The following is a 24,258-nucleotide window of genomic DNA, read 5'->3' as shown; positions in this document are numbered from 1 at the left end:
ACGTACATTAGAAAGTTCCAAAACAAAACTGTGTGTGAAGCCAAAGCTAGAGAGGTTTTGTCTATTGGGATAGAGAGAAAGACTCAGGACCTGTACACACAGAGATATCATCTTGCTGACATCCAGCAGCAGGTCTGGTCCACAAATTGTAATTATTGGATGCTAACAGTTCAGCAGATGACCTATGAACCCTGCTTTTTGGGAATGGTTCCATGGTTGGAAAAATGGTATGGGAATTTCAACATAACTTTCTTGCTTTCACTTTAATACCATTTCAGTGAAAGATGGCTAAGCCAAGATCCCAATCATCCTTTCGGCATTTTGCACCATTAGGCATATTCTTGAGAAATTCAGCTCTGAACCCAAGATCCTCCAAGGAGAGTTGGTGCCACACTTTTGAACTTTGTGCAACCAACCTAGCCAAGATGCCTGGTGTGAGTGACCTAACCTGAAATGACTAAAATATTCAATCTCACTGAATATTAGAATTAGAAGGAACTTGAGAGACAACTCGGTCGAGTCCCACATCTTATAGATAAAGACACTGAGTTTTCTCTGAACTGAGGAGTTTTTAGGGCACAGTATTTATAGTAAAGCTCATCCTCCCTGAGGAGAAATAGTTTCTATTAGTTTGTTTGTGTTTTATTGACTTTGAATAAAATAAAACCTTGTAAGATTTCTGAAGAGTAAGGTTAAGATTATCATGACCAGCTTTTTATTCATTCATTCAACAAATTTTAATGAGTGCCCACTGTATGCCAGGGATATAGGGGGGTTCAAGAAGGACTGGCATCTCTGGTCTGAGAGCTTGCCAAGCCCTCTTCAGGAATGCTCACCCACTTTTGGTTTCCACCTTCACCCAACTCTCACTAAGGCTAAATCAGGTAACTGATGGGCCCCATCAGTGAGTTAGGGGGATGTCTACCCTATGTACATGAACATTTTCCCCAGTGGGATGGGCAGATTAGAACAGTTTGTTCCAGTGGCCATGAAGGTTACTGAAGCGGGCACTGTGGAGCCAATCTGATCAGAATTTGAAGACTCCGAGGTTATTCGCTGCATCCCCAGCCATCATCTCTCATTCTGACTTTTGTCTTGCCATTGGACATTGATGCCTGTGGAAGAGAGAGTGAGGCTGATGACTTTGTGCAACTCTGCCATGCTTAGATCTAATTCATATGCTAGTTATGAGATCTCCCTATAATGTCATTGGTCCTCTGAAAACTAAGGGCAAGCAACCACAATTGTATGTCAGGTACAATTGCAAAATGAAACATCCCTGCCCTCAAGAACCTCATATTCTAATTAGAACAACACAATTTATACATATCAGCAAATATAAAAGGTGGAATGGTAGATCAGAAAAAACTTTATTGAGGAAGTGTCATTTAAGTTGGATTTTGAAGGTAGCCAGGGATGCTATGAGGCAGAGAGAGGTGTGAAAGGAGTGAACTCCAGGCAGGAGAAACAGCTTGTGAAAAGCCACAGGGATGGTTAGAGGGCATGTCACAAATGGGGAACATCGAGCCAGCCAGTTTGAGTGAAAGACAGTGTATAATGGGGATTAATATTTATTAAGCCTGGAAACTTAAAACTGGAGCCAGATTGTAAAGGATTTTAAATTCAGAGGAGCTTGAATTTTATCCTAGAGGAAGCAATGGGCAGCCTGGTTTCTGGCCAAATCCTCCTCAATAGTTTTATCTACTTAGGGAATATGGAGCAATGCAAAAGACTTTAGACTCCAAAGACTCAGAAGAGCTGGGTTCCAGTCCCTACTCTATCAGGTCTTGGAGCAGAATCTTGCCCAAGTCATTTCACTTTTCTAAGTGTCAATTTCTTTATCTTTAAAATAAGGAGGTTAAACTAAGCATTCAGTATCATAAAATGCTTAAGATCATAGGCCTGTAGCTTAAAGGGACCTAAAACACCATCTCTGTGCTTCCTTCTGGTTCTAAAATCATATGACCTATAGTTTTAGAAGGCCTAGATAATTACTTGAGCCCTTTGGTCCAGTTTAATTCTGGAGATTTGACTTTCACAATCATTTTAAAATGCTATTGATTCTGTATAAGAAGTGAAATGACTAACCACCATGACCCAGCCAATCACTGTTTTCTATCTCAGTGACTGATGCAGCTTGGATTCCAAAGCAGCAACTGATATCAATCTTGAAATCTATGGAAATGTATGAATAAGTAGCTGCTGACACTTATGCAATGATTTAAAACTACTATCTCATTTGATCCTCACAATAACCCAGTGAGGTGAGTACTAGGGATATCATCATCATCATCTCCATTAAGTAGATGAGGAAACTAAGTTTCTGAGAGATTGAGTGATTTGCCAGGGTACATATAGGTAGTAAGAGTGAGAGGCAGAATTCCATCTCAATTCTTTTAGCCACTAAGTTCAGTACTCTGTTCAAGACATTGTCTTATAATTACAAAAAAAAAAAAGTCTGTCTCTCAAGAACTTTGCATTCCACTGGGAGAGATGCATATCAAAATTTGTAAAGCATAAATACGAAATTAAAAACAAGATAGTTAGAGATGGAAGAACACTAGCCTTGAGAGTATGGATCATTTCATCCTTTGTATTTCTATCCCTAGCACCTGACACATCGTAGACACTTAATGAAGGCTTTTTGATACATTGGATTGATAGAAATTGGTGTTTGAGTTCAGTTAGGATGGAAGTGAGGAATTCTATGAGATGGAGTTGATGAGACAGGTGATGAGTACCTAAATGAAGGTGGTGTCTGTCTGAGTAGTGATAATTGTATGCCTTCCTGCTGAATCCCAGAGGGAGTTCTGATCTATGTAAGAACAGGGTATCTTTCTACAGGATGGGGATATGGTAGGCACTTAATGAAATGTTTGCTGAACAGAATTAATGTGTTCAATATTTGCTTCTGTTACGACAACAAAAAGATAGAGAGAAGGCAGGGATTCTTAACCTGAAATCTGTGATTTTTTTTTTAGATTTTGATAATTGTATTTCAATACAATTGGTTTCCTTTGTAATACTACGTATTTTATTTTGTGCATCTAAAAATATTATTCTGTACAAGTCATCCTCCAATTGATAAGTGATCAAAGGATATGAACAGGTGCTTTTCAGAGAAAGAAATTAAAGCTATCTATAGTCAGAGAAAAAAAATGCTCTAAATCACTATTGATTAAAGAGATGCAAATCAAAACAACTCTGATGCACCACATCATACCTATCAGATTGGCTGACATGACAAAACAGAAAGATGATAAATTTTGGAGAAGATATGGGAGAGTTGGACCATTAATTCATTGTTGGAGGAGCTGTGAGCTGATCCAACCATTCTGGAGAGCAATTTGTAACTATGCCCAAAAGGTTATAAAAATGTGCATATCCTTTGCCCCAGTAATATCACTTTAGGGTTGTATCCTAAAGAGATCATAAAAATGGGGAAAGGACCCACATATACAAAAATATTTATAGCAGCTCTCTTTGTGGTGGCCAAGAAGTGGAAATCGAGGGAATGCCCTTCAACTGGGGAATGGCTGAACAAGTTATGGTATATGAATCCAATGGAATACTATTGTGCTATAAGAAATGACCAACAGGCAGACTTCAGAAAAACCTGGAAAGACTTGTATGAACTGATGCTGAGTGAAATGAACAGAACCGGGAGAACATTATACACAGTAACAGCCACAATGTGTGAGGACTGTTTCTGATAGACTTAGCCCTTTACAGCAATACAAGGACCTAAAATATCCCCAATGGACTTTTGATGCAAAATGCTATCCACATCCAGAGAAAGAACTATAGAATCGGAAAGCAGAATAAAGTGACGTATGTTCTCTTGTGTTGTTATAAACATGTTTTTTCTCATGGTTTCTCCCATTCATTTTAATTCTTCTATACAACATGACTAACATGAAAATATGTCTAATAAGAATGTATGTGTAAAACCTATATAAGATTGCATGCTATCTTGGGAAGGGGAGGAGGGTGGGCTAGGAAATTTTACGGAAGTGATTGTTGAAAACTGAAAACATAAATTAATTTTAAAAAATATTATTCCGCGAAGGGGTACCAGACTACAAAAGGAGTCTGTGACACAAAAAGGGTTTAGAATGCCCATTCCTTTGATCTAAAGTGAGAAGAGAACTTCAAAATCATCTACTCCAACCCCTCCTTTTTACAGATGAGGAAACTGAGGCCAAGAGAACTTAAGCGACTTTTCTGATTTTACACCTTTTTGGTACTGAATTACCACTTCTTTGGTACAGGGAAGTCCTAGTATGGAAAGGGATTGGGATGTTAGTGGAAAAGAGCTCTAGAATAGGAGTCAGAAGACCAGGATCCAAATACTAGATCACTGCTTACCATTTGTGTGTCCTTGAACAAATCACTTAAGCCTCCTGTGCCTTGGTTTCCCCCCCTGTACAGTGAAGGGCCTAGATTAAATGACTTCTGAGATCCCTTCCAGTGGTAAGTCTCTGATTCTAAGTGTCAAAGGAAGGACTTAACCCCAGGTCTTCTTCTCCCTCTACTGTGGCAGTCTGCATGTCCAACATTCAAATCTACATTCTGCCTATCATTTTTGCTGGAGGAGAAGGGTTGTGGAAAATATTATCAGTGATTTGCATAAAGGACAGAGTTTTATTTATATCTTGAGGTTTTTTTTTTTTATTTTTATCATAACAAAATAAACACGTCTCTAGGGAGAGACTCCTCCTCTTTTATTGGGCCCTCCTACAGTGTAAGGACTGATGGGTAGGTTGGGCCAACTTGTTTCAGGATATGGGTTTTGTCTTTTACTCTCCATCTGCTAGAGCCTTGCTGAGACCACAGCTGATCAAGACAGTTGGCCCAGACCCCACCCCACCCCCTTTGTCTGCTGAGTAGAGACTCCAAAAAGACTCCTCCTCCACCCCCATGGCTCATAGATATCCAAGTGGCCTTTAAATCCCAACACTATCACCAAAAGCAAATCAGTTAATAAAAGGCTCCTCGCTCTCTGATTGTCTCTCCTCATTCTCTTTCAAGGCCTACTTGGGAGGTTCATTCTAACTGTATTGCTTCACCTCTATAAAAAGGGGTGCAGGAGGGCTTGGAAAATTGATGGTATTTTGCCTGAGAAATCAGACACTCTACTGGAGACCATCTTGCCATTAGAATTCTAGCTGCCACTGAGTATAATGTAATTTAAGCCTGGAAAAGACCTTAAGAATTGTCACCTCTTCGTTTTGCCAATTAAAAAGTAAGGCCCAGGGGGAAGGGAACACCCCCATGGTCACACAACTAAATAGGAACAGGACCACACCCCATGCATTTTGAATTCCCAATTCCACCACTTCTGTCATCACACTACCCTGAGATGGCATTACAGCTGATTTCTGAGCTGGAGCTGATTTCTCCCTGCAGCAACTTCCTCCGTCAGAGGCATAAACTACAGATGACAGGAACAAAAACTTATGAACCCACATCCTGTGGCTTAGCTTTAAATGAGATGCTAAACATTACCTTATCAAAAGATCTTTTGATAAACTCTTGCTCCCCCTATTCCTGCTGTGTCTTAAACACATTTTCCTCATTTCCTTTTAACAGTTTGAAAGCTGTAAAATGAAACTTAAATATTTGGGGCTATTACACATAAGAGATGGCAGAAAATGTCACACTGACATTTACTGATTTACTGTGATGTTGTCCTTTTCCACTTTGAGAGTATCCCTTTCTCTCTCTCTCTGTTTCTCTCTCCCACTCTCCTGTCTCTGTCTATTTGTCTCTATCTGTCTCTGTCTCTGTCTCTGTCTCTGTCTCTCTGTCTCTGTCTCTCTCTGTCTCTCTCTGTCTCTCTGTCTCTCTCTTTCTCTCTCTGTTTTTCCCTCTTTCCTTCTTTCCCTTTCTGCAAGTGTGTGTGTCTGTCTCTCTCTGTGTCACTCTCTGTCTCTGTCTCTCTCTCCCTCTCCCTCCTTCCCTGCCTCTATCCTTATAAGACTGCCAGTTTTCTGTTCAGAAACCAATTTGTGATTGTCATAAGCTCTTTCTAACTTGAAAGGTTTAGGCATGTGGGTGGTTCTTTGCAGCACATAAAAACAAGATGGACACACACACACACACACACACACACATGCACACAACAAAATAGAACCATGTACAGAAATGTGCCATTTATTCTTTCTCAAGCATCATCAGGAATGAGCTGTTCTACATAACTAAATCTTATTCCTTCAAGAAGAAAAACTTTTTTTTAAAAGACAGTTTGTACTGAAACTTTTCTAAAAATAAATGACTCATTTCCCTGCTTTCTTAAGTAGTGTATAATGAACATAATTTAACCTGTTATTAATGACTAAGTCATCATTATGACCATATATCCTCCACAGAGAAGGCACTTGATAAATACTTATTGGGAGAAGTAGTGTAGTGTTGTGGAAATAGCCCTGTATGTGGCACCAGCGGACCCGAGTTCAAAGCCTGAATATGAATGACATAATGCTATTTAACCTCTGTATACCTCCTCCCCCCAACTTGGAATATGGAGTTCAAATTCTGCCTCAGTTACATGCTAATTCTTTCCCTGCACTGGTTACACTCTTTTAACTTCTCTATCTTGAACCCTTGGTGAACTAATTCAAGTCTTCTTTTCTTCAATCCCTTGTGCCCTCATCCTGTTACCATCTATGTTCTGCCAAGCCTCTGCCCTGGATTGCTGCCACCATCCGGTACCTTTGCTTTTATCCACAGTCTTCCAAATAAAACTGGACAAAATCACGAAACCATGTTAACTGGGACCACCACAAATTTTATGTTTATATTTATGTTACGTTGTGTTATGTTGTTATGTTATGTTAATACCTGGGCACTCATTGTAGCAAGTCAATCCTTTTATACTTCCTTAATTGATTTATTATTCCACTCATCACAGTGGCTTTTCCAAACCTTTTCACCCCTCCCCAAATATCACATAACTCCTTCTACTTCCCCCTCAGCTGTGAGCTTTGCCTCATTTTTGTTGGAAGGAAAAAATGAGTTCATTCTCCAAGAGCTTCCTTTTGTTTCCTACTCCTCAACTTACATCTTAAAAATGCCTTCTGTCACTATTTACATTTTCCCTCATCTCACAGAATGAAATAACAAACCCTTCAAACCTGCCCAAGTGATCCCATTTCATCCTGTCTTCTCCAGCAGATTTCCCCCCATCATTCCCCCACCCTACTCTCTCACTTATCTTCAATCTCTGTCTACTGACTGCTTCCCTATCACTTATCGACATATCTGTGCCTTCTCCCATCCTCCCAAAACCCCTTACCCGATCCATCCATCTCCATTCTCATTCCGTATCTTTCCTCCCTTTTATGACCACACTCCTTGAGAAGGCTATTTATAATGGATGCCTCTACTTCCTTTTCTCTCGTCCTCTCTTTAACTTCCTATGGTTTAGCTTCTGACCTCATCATTCAATTGAAACCACCTTCTCCAAATTTACTAATGTTCTCTTAATTGCCAAATCTCAGTCCTCATCGTTCTTGACCTCTCTTCAGTCTTTGACAATGGTGATCACCCTCTTCTCCTTAAGGAGAAGCATTAAAACTGTCTTCTCTAAACTTCTGTGAAATAACTCTCTCCTGATTCTCTTGCTGCTGACCTGACTGCTCCTGATCTTTTGCTAAATATTCATTAAGATCATGCTCACTAGCTAAACAAGCCTCTTATTTGGGGTCTCTTCTGTGCTATCTATACCTCTATATTATACCATACCACTGCCTACTCAGTAATGTCTCCCTGTCACCTCCAGGATCAAATATAAAACCCTACTTGCTGTTCAAAGTCCTTCATGATCTGTCTCCCCAACCCCACCCCAACTTTTGCAGTATCTCTATACTGTTTCACTTGGTAATCTCATTAGCTCCCATAGATTCAAATATTATCTCCTTGCTAATGGTTCTCAACTATTTATCCAAGTCCAACTTCTTTGCTGATCTCCAATCCCCTTCACTTGCCAACTGGACATTTTAAACTGAATGTACCACAGATTCCTTAAATTCAACACATCCAAAACTGAACTAATTATCTTTATGCCCCTGCTTTTACCATACTCTTTTCCTTCTTCTTCACTTTTCTATAATTATTGGGAATACCACTCTACTCCCAGTCAACTAAATTTACAACTTAGGAGGTATCCTTAAATTCTCAATCTATCTCATCTCCCATATTTAATCTATTTTTAAGGCTTGTTGATTTTTACCTTCACATATGTAATATATTTCTTCCTTTCTCTTCTATGATACTGCCCATCCTAGTTCAAACCCTGTTTACCTCATGCCTAGACTACTGCAGTAACTTGCTGGTTGGACTTCCCATTTCATCCATCCTCCATTCAGATCTTCCTTAAGTAAAGGTTTGACCATATCACTGCCTACTCAGTAATGTCTCCCTGTCACCTCCAGGATCAAATATAAAACCCTGCTTGCTGTTCAAAGTCCTTCATAGTCTGTCTCCTCACCCCCACTCTAGCTTTTGCAGTCTTGTCACACCTTATACTCTCCCCCGACTCTTTGGTCTAGTGACACAGACCTCCTCCAACCAGCCATTTCATCTCCCACTTCTCTGCATTTTCAGTGACTTTCCCTCATGCCTGGAATTCTCTTCCTTCTCATGCCCACCTCCTGGTTTCCCTGACTTCCTTCAAGTCCCAGCTAAAATCTTACCTTCTATATGAAAACTTTCCCAATTCCCATTAATTTTAGTGCCTTTCTTTGGTTAATTATTTCCTCTTTATCTTGTGTACAATGCACTTTGAGGACAGGGACTGTCTTTTAATTTTTTTATATCCCTATCACTTAACACAGTGCCTAACACTTAGTAGGCGCTTAATAAATGATTATTGATTGATTGATAGTAGGAATTTAATAAATATTTATTGACTGACTAGTAGCTGTATGATCCTGGACAAGTCACAATCTCTGTCAGCCTCAGTTTCCTCATCTATAAAATGAGAATAATGATAATACCTACCTCAGAGGATTATTGTAAAGAGCAAATAAAATTACATATATTGTGTTTTAAATTGCTATATAATGCTAGTTATTAATAATAATAAATCTTCTGATCTCATGAATTGGTAGTTAGATTTTAATATAAATAATTGCAATATAATTGCAGTCTCTTTGCTCATGTCCTGAAATCCTGCTATGCTTTTAGAGTAAATATTTCTTCTTTTGAAATTGATCTGACTTATTGCTTAGTCTCTGGTTGTTGGCTTCCCCTTCTTGCTGCTGAAAGGGGCCTGTCTCTCTCTGGTGGCCCTATTTTCCTCTAATTGAGGATTTGTTCTGGTACTTCCTCAAGATGTGAAGGTAACAAGTCTATGAAGCAAGAGCTTTGGCGAGTTTACCACTCTGAAAAGCCTAAACCTAGCAAGAAGTATCTTAGGACTATCCTAGCTATAAGCTCAAGAAATAGTCATCCTCAGCCACTCTCTCAAAGTCCATCTGTTAAGCGTAGAAGGCATTACCATCTGTTTCAGAGGAGGGAGTACAGGCACTCTCTGTACACTGTATATTGGCTGGTAATTTAATAGTCTGGCAAACCACTTTAGGTTAAAATTTTACAACTTTACCCAAATTTTTTTTTTGGCAGGCTACGAAGTCAAATAAGTAAGTTTCTTAGGACATTGTTTAAAATAAGGGTATCTAGTCCCTGAATCAGAGCCTAAAGGACTCCCTTGAGTGTAATGTGTGAGTTTTAATGCAAAAAAAATGTTATTATTGATTTTATTTGCAAAAACAACTTTGACTTCAAAGCAGTCTTTCTTTCTTATTTCCTAGTTTTTGGCCATGATCTAGGTAAATAACATCCAGATCAATGGGAAGTTATTGTATTATTCCCCAACTCAAGCCCTAAAACATAAGCTCATAGAAAAAAGTAAGGCAAAGGATCAAGTACCTTGGCTAGGGTTACAAAGGGACCCAACTTCAAAGTTCGGAGTAGGGTGTCCTGACTCTCCCATTCTCTTCCTGGCCCAATCAGGCGTTCTCCTTCCTTGAGGCATGAAGACTCAAGGAAGGGAATGGAAAGATGGGATAGTAGAGGGTGGGAATCATTTCTGAATCAGTACCACTGGGAAGAAAGAAAATGCGCAGTTGTTTGAAATGCTCTTAGACCTTTTCTTTTCTAACCCACCAAGAGAGAATTATCAAGGAAAATGTGCAATGAAAATGTTTTAATAACAATAGAACAAATGGAACATTTAAAAGATTCGAACAAATGGCAGTGCACTTACAAGAAGGAAGGGATTAAGAAAGCTGCTGGAGAGACCTCGGAAAGATAATTTCCTGATATAACTGAAGTAAGTGACTAATATAGGAATACTACTTAATCTGCTTCAGAACAGTGCTAAAGCCAGAGCTATGAAGCTGGAAACAAAAGGAACGTTGGCAGCTGCACCTGAAGTCTTAAGGTGAGGGAACAATGAAATGAATTTCTGTAATGATTAATTGGACAGCTCAATAAAACATCAACAGAAGGAAGCCTTGCGAAGATGAAGTTGCTGTAATTAAGTGAAGTGAAAAAAGGAGATAAAGGAACAAAGCTGAAACAAACCTCACCCTACCCTACCCCCCAAAGCATGAATGTAAAGAAAAGAGTAGAGAGTTTCAAATGAAAATGTTTCAAGACAGGCTTTCTGAATGGAAATAAGAAATCAGGCATTGCCAATTCCCTACAGGGAAGCAATAGAAGATAAAATGACAAAGGCCAAGACCAAAAAAAGGCATTGTGTATAGAATACCAAACTTCTTATGGGTCAGGAAAACCTGGATTCAAAATCTACCTCTAACCCTTAACCTCTAAGCCTCAGTTTCCTAAAAATGTAACATGGGGATATTTCTTGCCACATTTCTTGTGAAGATTATATAAGATAATCAGTACTTTGTGAAGCTAAAAGTACTCAATTAATATCAGCACATTAATATCAATTAATATACTCAATTAATATCAACAATGAACACAAATAAAGATACTAAACCTAGACCACTCCTCCCCATTGCATCTGAGAATGATGGTATTGACTTCTTATGTGTAATGGGTATTATTTGGTAGTTTCATTTGTCCCTGAATAAGCTATTGTCATCTAGTCCAATGTCTCCATTTTATTGTTGAGGAAAGTGAAGTCCAGAGAGACTGGAGGACTTCACAGTCATACATCCAGTAAGCTAACTTGGGTCCTACAAACTAGAAAAGCTTCAAGCAGAGACCTTCTGGTACCTTTTGAATCCAGGCAATAGACTGATTTTTGTTGTTGTTTTTATAGCAGCTCTTGGAAGCTATCTAAAGATTTGAAGAAGGGTTGAAATTTGTATCTGTGGATTAGGTCAACTCTCCTGATTATATCAGAGATGCTAGAGGTGCTGAATGTGCCCAAGAAATTATTGGTGTCTACCCAAGGTGAGCCATAACCCATTGAGGAACAAATCAAACTACTAAATTAAGTGTCATTTATACCATTGTCTGCTTTTTAAAGTTTTACCTTCAGTTCCAAATTCTCTCTCTCCCTCCACCCCACTGAGAGAGTGAGAAGTATGATGCCCATGATACATATGAAGTCATTACCATCATTCTCTTTGCTTTCCACTGGGAAGACTTTTGAGAACCCAGGATTGCTTCCACTCAAAAAAGTGGTTAAGAAACTATGAGTGAAGGCTTGAACATAACCTCTGCACATAATTAAAATTTGAGAAAGCTTGTCATACAACCATAGAATTGTAAAGCACCTTAAAAGTCACCTACTCCCACCTCCTACATGAAGCTTGTTCTTGTCTCTTGAAGTTACCAGATCCCAGACAGATATGGAAAGAGGGAGCTTAGGAGTCATCTAGGCCAAACATTTTCATTTTTTAGTTAAGGAAAAATAAGCTTCAGACAGGCAAAGTGATGTGCCAAACAACACACAAGTAAAACCAGGATTCAAATAGAAGATCTCAGACTCCAAGGCCAACACACTCTCCACTAATTTCTGTGGAGACCTGAGTGTCATCTGTGTTGACCCTGGCTTTTGGAGAGGCAGAACATTTTTTCTCCATACGCCTGTTACCTATGAGTAGTTTCTGAGTTGATGTAGATAATCAGTGAGTCCACAACTAAGGAATATGAATGGATTTAATCACTTTATTGATTACAGCTTAATTATAATCAAAACATACATATAACCATAATTCTGCTCAATTTGATAAATCCTGAGCATGTAGAGTATTGAAGGATGTTACCAATTCTTACAATATTTAACTTGTTAGTTTACATAGTAATAGAGCAGAACAAAAAACTTTTTGAGCTCAATTTCAGAAACTAGCTAGGCCAACTATATCATTTTATCAATTAGTAAACTCCATCCACTTGGATAAGTGACTTCATGAAGTGATATAACTTTTTAGTGGCACGCCTAAACTAGAGTCTATCTCATATCTGTCATTGGAGGGAAGGGGAAGGGAAAGATTGCTGGTCAAGAAATACCTCAATATAGACTCCAAAAAGGACTTCTCTGGACTCTAAATTTTGTACTCCCAACTCTTTACATCTGGGACAATGCAATTCAGCTTAACCAGAGCTCATCAGGCTCTGGAAAAAATAACTTTATGTGGTCCAAATTAAAGCAAGATCACAATTCCCACTAAGCTGTGCTTATACCACATCAAATATCCTCAACCAGAGTTTTCTGTTTATATTTAACTACTGGTCACAGATGTCCCATCACTATGGAGCCATGTTACTGTTGCATTTACTTCCAAATGCTCCTGTTTCAGATAATTTTTGTGTTGATTTTTAAAAGAATTTCCTGGATGAGATCCAAGATTATGTCAAAGATATTGGTCCAACAGTTCAGACAAGAAAAAACAACTGGATGAAAAATGTCTCAGATCCAGACTATGATATACTTACTATTGGATGGACAGTCTATTGATTTAGAACATATATCAGGAACAAGTGCCACAGATGGGTACAAGGAGTCTGTAATATATTTCCATTGATAATCTATACATGAAGAGTGGTGAAAGGGATATATCTGAGAAATGCATGTCTAGAAAGGAGGGTAGGCCATTCATGCAACAATAGTAAGGAATCAGTACTCACCCAATGTAAAGAGGCCCTCGGGGAAGATCTCTAGCATGTTAGGTAGAACCTCTCTGGAGGGTCTAAGAGAATATGGGGATGAGAATTAAACAGGATGGGAAGGACTGAACGACTTGCCATGTGCATTCATGCTGGGAACATGTAGATGAGCTAAGCGTTGAATTATCCCTTGTGCCTTACATAATGCCCTGAACATAGTAGGCACCTAAGTGATGTTTGTTGAATTGTTGCAGAATTAACCTCAATAACCAGTATGTCCTAAACCGCAGTGTGAATCACCCTGGGAGTGATTTTATGGCAGGAATTTAGAAGGGTATGAAGGTTAGAAATACATCCCATGCAGACTCTGCAAGGAATTCTGGCACAAAGTAGATGATCGGTTTAGATGACTTGCAAAGTCCCTTCCAGTTCTGGGACAGTGATTCTGAGCTCAGCATCTGGGATAAATCAGAAAGCAGGAAGCAGAGTCATGAGTACTGAGGATGCTAAAAGATTGAAGCCCATAAGGGTCATGTGGTCTCCCCTGAAAAAATGTAAGTTTTTAAGGACAATTATTGTTTCACTGTTGTCTTTATTGGCAATGCCCAGTGCAATGATATGCTTATAAATGCTTGTTGATTAACTGATTAAGGATCAAAGGAATGTGGTAGAGTTCAGAGAGGCAAATCACCAGCAGAGATGAGTATGCCCAGAGACCTCAAGTATCTGTTTGTCCTGGACATTGTTCTTCCCTTCACCAAACTGTTTTATTTGTAAACTCTTTTTTGTGCTTTACCAGTCTGCCTCACATCAGGAAGCAGCACACTAAAACCTAGCAAGACTAGACAGAATTCCACCTTCTTATAGTTCTAAGGATGAATTTTTCTCTAAGCTGGACTTGATCCAGAAAGCAGTGGGGATGCCATCTTGGTCCTAGACTTTCCTATGTACTCTTTCTCTTTTCTACTGTCTTTCCACAAACTCCCCACAACCAAATGGATTGCAAAGACCCAAAGATGTGAAAGCCCAGAATGTTGCTAACGCCTTTTGAGTTGTGTGCGCAAAGTGACATCCCAGCAATTATCATTTCACCACATCTTATTTTTGTTTCAAACACACCATTTTTTTCTTTAAATAGAAATACAGGTACCAGACACAATGCCTGACATAGTTAACACAATAAATAAAGAAGGAAGGGGAAGGAAAAGGATGGAAAGGAAGGAGGGAGAGAGGGAGGGTGGGAGAAAGGGAAGAAGGGAGGAAGGAAGGAAGGAAGGAAGGAAGGAAGGAAGGAAGGAAGGAAGGAAGGAAGGAAGGAAGGAAGGAAGGAAGGAAGGAAATCCCTGGGCATGGGCCCACCATCTTCTCTTTTCAAAAGCACTGAAGAATGATGGTGAGTTTAAATACTAAGGCATTTACATCTTTCCAAAATTTCATGTGTTTCCTTGGTCATTCTCTGAAAACTCATTTCTTCTTATAAGTTTCCATTTACCCCTGAGCCCTTAGAAGGATGCTATTTATGAGCCTCTTGAAACTAACTTCCAACCCATGGTAGGTATGGAGAGTTGTGCAGGATATGGAATGCCACATAGGGTGAATATAATAAATGCTATTAACAGATTTGTTTGTTTTCTTCCTCAGTTAATACAGCATGTACTGAGGTCATTTTTATCATTGCTAGGCAACCCATTTGTTATCAGTGAAGCTCTGTCAACAGACTTGGCACCAAAAGCAGGGAGGGCAAGAAATCTCATCCCTTTACAGCAGCTTTGTCATTTCATTCATAGCAAATTTTGGGGATGGAAAGGATCTAAAGGGGCAATATGTTAAAGATCACATTCTATGAAATATATAGATATATGAAAACTGAGGTTAGAAGTTAAGTGATTTACTCAAGGTTATAAAGGTAGGTAGCAAGCAGCAAAGCTGGGATTTGAACAAAGATTCCCTGACTCCAAGTTTAGTATCCTTTCCATTGTACTATTAATTGAACATTATGGCATCCCATCATATTTGCATCCTTAAAATGAAGATCACAATTATTCTTCAGTTATATGGATTAAACATTAAATTTCTCATCCAACTATTACTTATCATTTCCATCATCAGTCTTCTATCCACCTTGTATGATCATTTGCTCTTTGTAGATGAATACTTTTACCTTTCTATTCATGTCAAAAGTTTGAGAAACACAGAATGAAAAAATGAATGAATGATAATAGTATAAACCCATAGATGGGATTCTCATTTATGCCTGTTTATGATTATATTATAACTCAAGACTTGTTTTAGCCCCTTAGAAAAGTTATTAGAAGATGTCCATCAGTGGGGGCATGACTAAATAATGTATGGTTCATGAATGAAATGGAATATTACTCCATTGTTGGTGTTGTGTTTGTCCTTCATTCTTGAAAAGGACTATGACATCAAAATGATGACATGACTTGCAGTTGACTTTGATTTGAGTGAGGAAGGGCTGTGCAAGGTCACCAACCTCACTTTCTGCTCTTGATCCATCTGGGTCCAGTGGTCTGATATGCATCAGGACGACTGGAAATGGTAATAAATGATGAATATCAGGATATAGAGACATGTAAAAAGATCCATGTGAACTGAAGCAAAGTGATGTGGGCACAGTCAAGTTAATGCTGTGAACAACTTCAACAGTGTAAATGTAGTAAGCGGCTCGGACATATATAAACTGTGTGACCTTAGGCTTATGAATTAGCTTCTGTTTCCTCCTCTGTAAAATGGATGTAATACTAGCACCTATCTCCCAGATAAGAGATAAAATGTAAAGATAAAATGAGATGTTTGTAAAGGAGTTTGCAAACCTTTAAGTGCTATATTGGACTTGGAGTAAGAAAGACCTGAATTCAAACCCTGCCTCAGACACTTATCTGTATGACCCTGAGCAAGTCATTTGACCCCTCTCCGCCTCAGCTTCTACACTTGTGAAATGGGAATAATAATAGGATCTACTTCACTGGGTTGTTATGAGATTATATGTATATATAAAGCATTTTGTAGAATCTTAAAACACTATATAAATATAGGTTATATATGGGTTATTATATAAATGTTAGCTATTAAATGAAAAGAATAACAATCACCAAATGAGAAGTATGTTGAAAAACTGTAAAGAACAAGCATGATCCCAAAGAAGAAGTCTGATAAAACACCTTCGCCGCTCATTGTCAGAGACAGGGACTCATAGGTATGGAACATGGAGTGTATTTTAAGCATTGGATAATTTTGCTGCTTTTTTCCTCTCCTTTTTAAAAAATGTCTAATGTATATATATATATATATGTATACATATATACACACACATGTATATAGTGCATGTGTTTATTATATATGTATATATACATATATGTGTATATATGTATATATACATATACTATATCTATATCTATATCTAGATAGATAGATAGATAGATAGATAGATAGATAGATAGATAGATAGATAGATAGATAGATAGGCTGGTTCTCTGAGGTGGAGATATGGAAGGAAGACAGAGAAATTTAGGCAATGTAAAAGCAAAAGATAATCACTAAAATTTTATTTTAAAAAATATTGTTAACCTACTGCTCTCTTCCTTGGTTATCATTCCAAGAAAACAGAGACAAGGGAAACTTTAGAGCCAGAATGTTCAGATACATATATAATGGGCTCCATCTGGGGCCATGTTTCATCAATAGTCTTCAATAGTGATCTCACCTTCTCAAGTCAATTTCCAATTTCTTTCTACAATCCTTAGCCAGACATTCACTAACAAGGACCTTGTCCAGAGGTCCTTGCTTTTCCAAATAAAACAAAACAAAAAAAGGCAAGACCTGTTTCTTTTGTGCCAGTAAAAGTGAGCAGATTCAAATGCTGTCACATAATAGACTAGTGGGGAAAGAATGCCAATCACTGTATTAGAGGGATTCCTTTGTTCACGTAGTCCTGTGGAAACATCCAGATGTTAATTCCCACTGAGGTACCACTCTATAATAACTGGTCTCAATAAAACTGAGATTCAATTCAGGTCAGGTCAAAGAGTATTTATTAAGTTCCTATCATGTGTGTCTCACTCTGCTAGGTTGTAGTACAAAGAAGATGTGGGGAATCTCAAGAAGCTGGCATCCTAATTAGAGAAATAATGTACACATGTAAGAAAACACAAACACGCACGTGCCCACACTCACAATGGACATCAGGGATTCTCAGAGGAGCCAGTGAGGCAGTAGATTGTCACGTACTTCATAGTAGCAAAAGTGGTATTGATTTCATTGAGTCTCTTCAAAAGAGGTGGGAGGAGGGTAGGAAAAAAAGGAGAAAAAAAAGAAATTTACATGAAAATTTAATTGTATATTTGAAAGGAATGGCAAGTTGTACATAGTAGATTTGCAGTTTCATGTACAATCATCTTATATGTCATAAAAATGCCTGTTCTATTCCATAAATATGTATTAATGTAATAAAAAAGGAAAAAGAGATAGAAGGGAACTTAAAAAAAGAAAGAGGTGTAAAGGAAATGCACATGGTAGCAGATATCCATCCTTCATCCTGTCTAGTGAACAAGGCAGGAGTCTGTGGAATCCTGGGTTAGGCTGGTTATAAAGACAGGCAAGCGTGCTCATTGTTAGCCAGATCAATTTCTCCCCAGGACTCTGAGGAAAGGATTATCCCCAGCCTATGGAGAGAAGAAATTCAGGAGCACCTTTTTTTTCCTGGACTAGTGAAAAAGGTGGCCTTCTTTTTCAGGGACTGATAATGAAATCAATATGACCTTTGCTACTGTGAAGTGTGTGAGCCCCATGGCTACACTGACAATTCTGGAGATCTGTCCACTCTGTGTGTATGTGTATACATGTGCATACATGTATTGGGGTTTATTTATTTGTGTGCATATTGTTTCTCTAATCAGGATGCCGGCTCGTTGAGGAGAGGAACTGTTTTTTATCTCTACTCTGCCTGATAGTCCATCTCTCTTGGTGGAGATTGTCAGTTTAAGAGTTGTCTTTGCTAATGGTTCATTAAGTTAATGCTAACTTCCTTTCATTGGGGCATCAGCCCATAGAACCAGGCTAGCACCCTCAGGGCTTCCTCTTGTGTATGACAGTCAGATCAGCTGATTATGACCCCCTGTTTTGTATGGCTCTCACTTAGCATCTACATCCTGTGATGATTCTTTATGCTGGAGCTGAAGGGTGTTTCCTGCTGTCAGCTGGGATGTGTTTGAGTTGCTGGCAGTTACTCTAACTTAGTTATCTGTGCTGTCATTTCCTCCTCTCTAAAAAAAGAGAGAAAATAGTCTTTTTAGTATATCAGAGCCTCTTAGACTAAGATGTCAGTGTGGCATGGCAAAAAGAGCCTCAGACTTGGAGACTGAAGACTTGGCTTTCAGTCCTGGCTTTGCCATTCGCTATAACATTTGTGGCCTTGGGCAAAAGACTTTTCACCAGTCTGAGTTTGAGCTTCCTTAGCTTGAGAAAAGACACCATTAGATGATCTCGAAGGTTCAAAAACTCTGTTTTTCTGTTCTTCTGAGATTGCAATTAATATATTTTTATAGCCCTTAAAAATATTTTTAAATTTGTTATTCATTTATTTTTACATTCTTTTTTTTAATTTCAGTTTCAAATTCTCTTCCTCCCTCCCTCCCCTTCCCCACCCATGAAGAAGGCAAGCAGTATGATATCAATTAAATATGTGATGTCATGCAAAATATATTTCCTTATTAGCCATGTTGCCAAAAAAGAAGAAAAGTAAAGAAGGTGAAAAAAAATTCTACTTTTATTTGCACTCAGAATTCATCAGTTCTCTCTCGGGAAGTGGATCACATTTTTCATGATGGTTCCTTTGGAATTGTCTTGAAAAATTGTATAGTTTAAATTAACTAAGTCTATCACAGTTGGTCATTAACAGTATTGCTGTTAATGTGTACAATGATATGGTTTTGAGTAGTTATATGTTTCCCAAAAAAAAGTCCAAGAAAAAGCAAAAGATAGTTCCCTAAAGTCATTAAGAAGGTCACAAAAATTTCTGTGTTTTGCAATAGTATTAAATACTTTGTATTATAGCTTAAAATACAGTTATGATCATAGATAGTAAACCTGTTTTTCAATACTTCATGTACGTTTTTCCCCATGTGAATTTTACAACATCACTTATGCTAGGGATGGCCAACAATTTGAACTCTTTTTTTTTTTTGGAGGGGGTGACATTTTTTTTATATGCAGAAGATGAGTATGAATAGTCTAGCCTTCTGATCCTAATTATTTTCCTTTTGGTGACTCTTCTATTCATTGAACTTTTCTGAAAAGCAGTAGCCATAATAATAATATAATTCTCAAGAAATAAAATCTTTAGGAAAACAATTATACAACAAACAGCAACATACAAAGCCCCTCTGTCTCCCATCAAGACTAAGTGTGAGTTCCTTACAGACCAAGGGAGAGCTGATGAAAATAGTATCCATGTAGCCTGGGACATCTTAGTCACCTCCCCAAAAGACTTCGGTAACTACCAAAATAACTAACTGCAAAAGCCAGAGCAAGAGGTTAGCCAAATGCAGAAGGAAGTGGGCTGGGAACAGAGTTTGGAATGTGAGTCTGTCCCAAAGCTGCCAAGCATATGGTATTTGTGGCCAGCGGGTCTCCTTCAGCTTTGCAGCCGTCAGGACTGGTGAAATAGATAAGCAATCTTATCAACAACACAGGAGATCGCTTATTTGTTATGGTTGTTTCCCAGGTGTACACCTGGGAAGAGAAGGAGAACCAGGAATCATACTTGTGGAGGGGCAACAAGTATATTTTAAAATTATACATAGAGATTTTAAATATATGGATGAAAATGTCTCTGGTGGTTCAGATGTGTAAGCAAATTTTTTGTTTTGTTTTGGTCTATATCTGTGATTTTACAGGGGATTTCTAGGGAAGGAATTCTTTCCACAAAGTATCTAAATAATTTATAGACTTAGTCTTCTGAAACACTGATAGGATAAGTAATTTCCTTAGAGTCACACAGATACTAGTGTCAGAGGCAAAACTTGAATCTAAATCTTCTGACTGTAAGGCTAACCTTCTACGTATTATGCCATGCCACCTCTCTTGTGAATATGTATGTATGTATGTATGTAAAATATAGAAAGTAAACGTATGTAGATTTACATATATGCTAATAAGTATGATATCAAGGTGTATACCAATGTATGAACTTGACAGATAGAGATAAACAGAAAGAGAAATAAGAAACAGAGATAGACATGGGAACGTGATTTGAACCTCTGGTGAGTAAACTTTCTCTCCCAATGCTGTTCAGTGTTTTTCAGTGATGTCTTACTCTTTGTGACCCAATATGGAGTTTTCTTGGCAGAGATCCTGGAGTGGTTTTCCATTTCCTCCTCCAGCCCATTTTATAGATGAGGAACCGAGGCAAAGAAGGGTTAATTGACTTGTCCAGAATCACAGAGCTACTAAGTGTATGAGGCCAGATTTGAATTCACAAAGATGAGTCCTTCCTTTCTCCAGGCCTAGGACTATATCCACTATGCCACCAATGGGTCTAATGCAGATCAACAAATGTTTTGCCGCATTCTTAGAGAGCCCTCTGGGGCATTGAGGGGTAACTGATTTAAGGAAGGTCTCACAATCAGTATGTGTCAGAGACAGGACTGACTGTTTAGGTCTGCCTAACTCTGAGGCCAACTCTCTCCATGGTGCCCCTCTGAGTGTGTGTATATGTATATGTATGCTATATGTGTATGTGTGTGTGTATGTCTACATGTATATCTATGTATGTGCGCACATGTGTGTGTGTAAGTTCACTAATATGTGTGTGTTCATTTGTATAATATACCTACCAACCACAGGCTTGCTCTGGGGTGTCCTCAGTGCTCTGAAATACAAGTAGTTTAAATGAACACCAACCTTCCCTGAGAACTCTCTAAGGGAGCTAGTCTAGCATTTGCCAGCAGCGTAAGGTTTTTGGTTGTTTTTTTTTCTACTTTTTCCAGGCACACAGAATAAGTTTGCTCAAAACAGACTGAGACAAAAAAAAAATACTGGCAGCAAGTGCTTAATGTCTCAGAGAATATGTTTTCCTTCTCTGGCAAGCATACCCCTGAGCATTATACCGTGTTGTGACAAATTAGTGAGTAATTAATGCCTAATCAAGTACAGCACAAGATGGTCCTGTAGAAGCAGCAGCACATTTTAGGGCTCCATTTTCTGTACCTTACAGTAGAATGGACCTCTTCCCAAAGTTCGTGAAGCAGTACCTACTTTGAAGAGGAGAAGTTTGTGTAGGTCAAAGGCTGTTTTCATTTCTATTATCTTTTTATTTGCACAGTGCCTGGATTATAGTGGATTCTTAATACATGCCTGAAGAATTGAAATGAATTGAACTGCCTATATCAAAACCAAAAACAAAATCATCTTTCTCCTTCCACTTTCCTTGATGCTCAAATAGTCACATTGGAAAGTCAAGCTAAAAGAAAGTGCCTAATATTGAAAATCCTATTGGGGAATTCTTACCTTTCCTTGCATGTAAGCAAAATCCATTTTCTGTAAGATATTTTTAGTGCAAACTTCCTCTGATGCCTTATTATCTTACAGAGTACCATTAGGTCTTGAGACCATTCCAAGAAGGTCATGTGATTTCCAAGCATCTCTTTAACTGCCTTCTGAGTGACTAGTCTGACTGGAGTCAGAGTACAAAGCTGTTAACTACCAAGGACTGGGAGTCTCTGTTTCTCTGCCTGGAATACTTAGAGTTGGGATGTGAAGGTGCTTTTAGAGTTACCCTTCCTGAGGGGTCACTTCATTTAGCTCGAGCTCTGATCTCATTAGTAGAGAACCTTTTTGATCTCTCCGCCCTCTCCCCCATTCAGTGTTGATATAAAAATGTATTAGTCTGCAAAGCTGCATGTGTGGGAACAGAACCACCATGTCACTGAGAGGCAATGTTAGTGAGGATTTCTTCTGGGGATTGGGTATATGCTTCTGCATCGGTCCTGATTTGGAAGGCTCTGTGCCTCAGATGACACCACTGAATTACCCAGACTTAAGTCATGTGCAAAGTACATCCTTTTAATCACTTAGCAAGTGGATGTGTAGCAGAGGTTCCTTTTGGAACTGGATTTTTTTCATTTCCACTAGTCCTCAATGTTAATCTGATGATTGGTGTCAATACTTCTCACTGTTCTATACACATGTTAGCTTGGAGCCAGATGCTTACGTTGTTTCATTTACACTATATCTGAGTGGGGGCAGGGGGAGATTGTAATATGTTGACATCTATGAACCTGAGACTTACAGCCCATCTCCATAATGCACAGGAAGCCTACTCTCTCGGATGAGTTGAGGAAACACTCTCCCAGCAAAACGCACTCATATTTCTGAGTGTGTCTCATTTTAGTGGATCAAATCTTTCCTATCTCTGCATCCAAGCTACTCAGTTGTGATCAGATGATCAAGAACCAAGGAAGCGATTGGAGAGCTGGCTGGCTGCAGCTGCAATGTAGGCTGTTTGCAAGGACAAGGAGCCACTGTTTTGTTTTTTTTTCAAACATAGCATAAACATAGAAGTTATTTTGTAGGCTCCAGGATGCAGCAATGGGCTGCGCTGCCAGTATTGTTCTGTTACAAGCCTTTCGTTCTGTGGTACAGAGGAACTGTCCACACATTTGCCGGCGACGCCAGGAAGAGCCATCACATGAAATTGTGCCTCTGGATAGTGAGGACGAAATGAGCAGACCCAGGACCCTCATCAGCATGGTAGAGTATATACTTCACTCTTTAGCTTCAGGTCACTGAATTTGTTCTTGTCTAAGGGGATACATCGTTGGAGTTGCTCATGTATTGTTCTGGTTTGATTTGGTTTTGTATAGATGCAGAAATATGGGCTGGAGGATTGGTTCCTCTGAATGAGTGTTTGAGTAGTCTCCAGAAACTCGTATTCAACACAGCTGACATTTGTCTGTTACCCAATTAGAATATACCTGTGGACTATTGGAAACCCTCCTCTGTGTAGTTTTCTAAAACCTGAGTTTAACTGTCATTCAGAAAAGGCATTTCAGAGTGGGAATTAACAATGATTTTTTATTTTATGCTTCAAGTTTTAAGGAATGAATAGAGACTGTGATTTGTGTTTCACCAATGGAGAAGCCTGAATGTGGTCATTTTTATCATTAGGTCGCTGCAGCATAGCTTCGAATCAGTTTTTAATTCTGATTTGGTGGCAAAAAGCGAAAGAAAGCATATGCATCTTTTTCTTCTTAATCATAGGAGTCTTTTCAGAATAAGGAGTGTATCTTTTCATAAAATTGTGATCAAGTGGCTTATTGATCCTTGACCCACTCTTGGAGAAATTGTCTTTAGAATAGACTTGCTTTCAGATATGCTACTGGAGAGTTGTTCCTTGTCACCTGTTAAATGTGGTGTCCTCTCTGCTTCAAATTCCTTTAGATTCTCTTCGGTGTGCATTGTAGGACAAGGAGTCTTTTCTTGTTTCTAAGTTTCTTTCCGATGAAGGAGACACAATTTGCAATCTGCTTAGTCACTGAAATTCCACACCAGGATGTAGAGGCTGTGTTAAAGTTTCCAAAATTCGGGGAAAATATTGAAGTCTGGGTGGTTTTGTATCGTAGACATTTTTCCCTCTCATATATCAAATCTATGTCTAATAATGAATGAAAAATCCCTGCCCAGAATTCTTTAGTTCAAAGTGTTTTCACTTGGTTTGTGCCTCTGAATGACAGCTTATTCAGTAACATTCCCCAACGATTTCTTCCAATCAGTCTGATTTCCAGCACTTGCATGATTTTTAAAAAAACACGTAAGCCTATTCTGTACTCACTCCTGCTTCTCAAGTGGCTAAGACAACTCTGCTAATAAGAATTAACTTCACACTGATAACTTCAAACTTGTGGCAGCTCCTATCAGTGAAATCCTTTGAAGGTTGATAAGTAATATATGGGAGGTTTCGGTCACTCAGAGGTATGCATACATTTGTTCAGTCATTCCTGCTTTAAACCTGATAATAATAGGATGCACTTTGTCCATTCCTATAGGGTTTGCAGCTTCAACTTGTTATGTCTGTCACCTGAACAACTAGCCCTTTGTTCTTCCTTTTTAGCTGTTGGTATTATTATTGTTGTTGTACTAATTAAATCA

At 38.6% G+C, this 24,258-nt stretch overlaps 1 protein-coding gene across 4 annotated transcripts in view; it reads left to right on the top strand.

The window, feature by feature from the left end:
- Positions 1–24,258, top strand: part of DOCK10 (dedicator of cytokinesis 10) — a 358,984-nt gene that overhangs the window by 64,392 nt on the left and 270,334 nt on the right. For 2 of the 4 annotated variants that reach the window (XM_072617982.1, XM_072617986.1), the window contains exon 1: positions 16,614–22,860. The exons of 1 other annotated variant lie outside the window; for it this stretch is intronic. In XM_072617982.1, the coding sequence (XP_072474083.1) occupies positions 22,699–22,860 (162 nt within the window). In that variant the 5' untranslated portion in view covers positions 16,614–22,698. Of the gene's footprint in view, positions 1–16,613; positions 22,861–24,258 lie in introns of those variants that run through there. One more of the 4 variants, XM_072617981.1, reaches the window with a different exon arrangement.

The sequence above is a fragment of the Notamacropus eugenii genome, chromosome 6, assembly GCF_028372415.1.
Source record: "Notamacropus eugenii isolate mMacEug1 chromosome 6, mMacEug1.pri_v2, whole genome shotgun sequence".
NCBI lineage: Eukaryota > Metazoa > Chordata > Mammalia > Diprotodontia > Macropodidae > Notamacropus > Notamacropus eugenii.
This window is presented reverse-complemented; position numbering and strand designations above follow the sequence as displayed.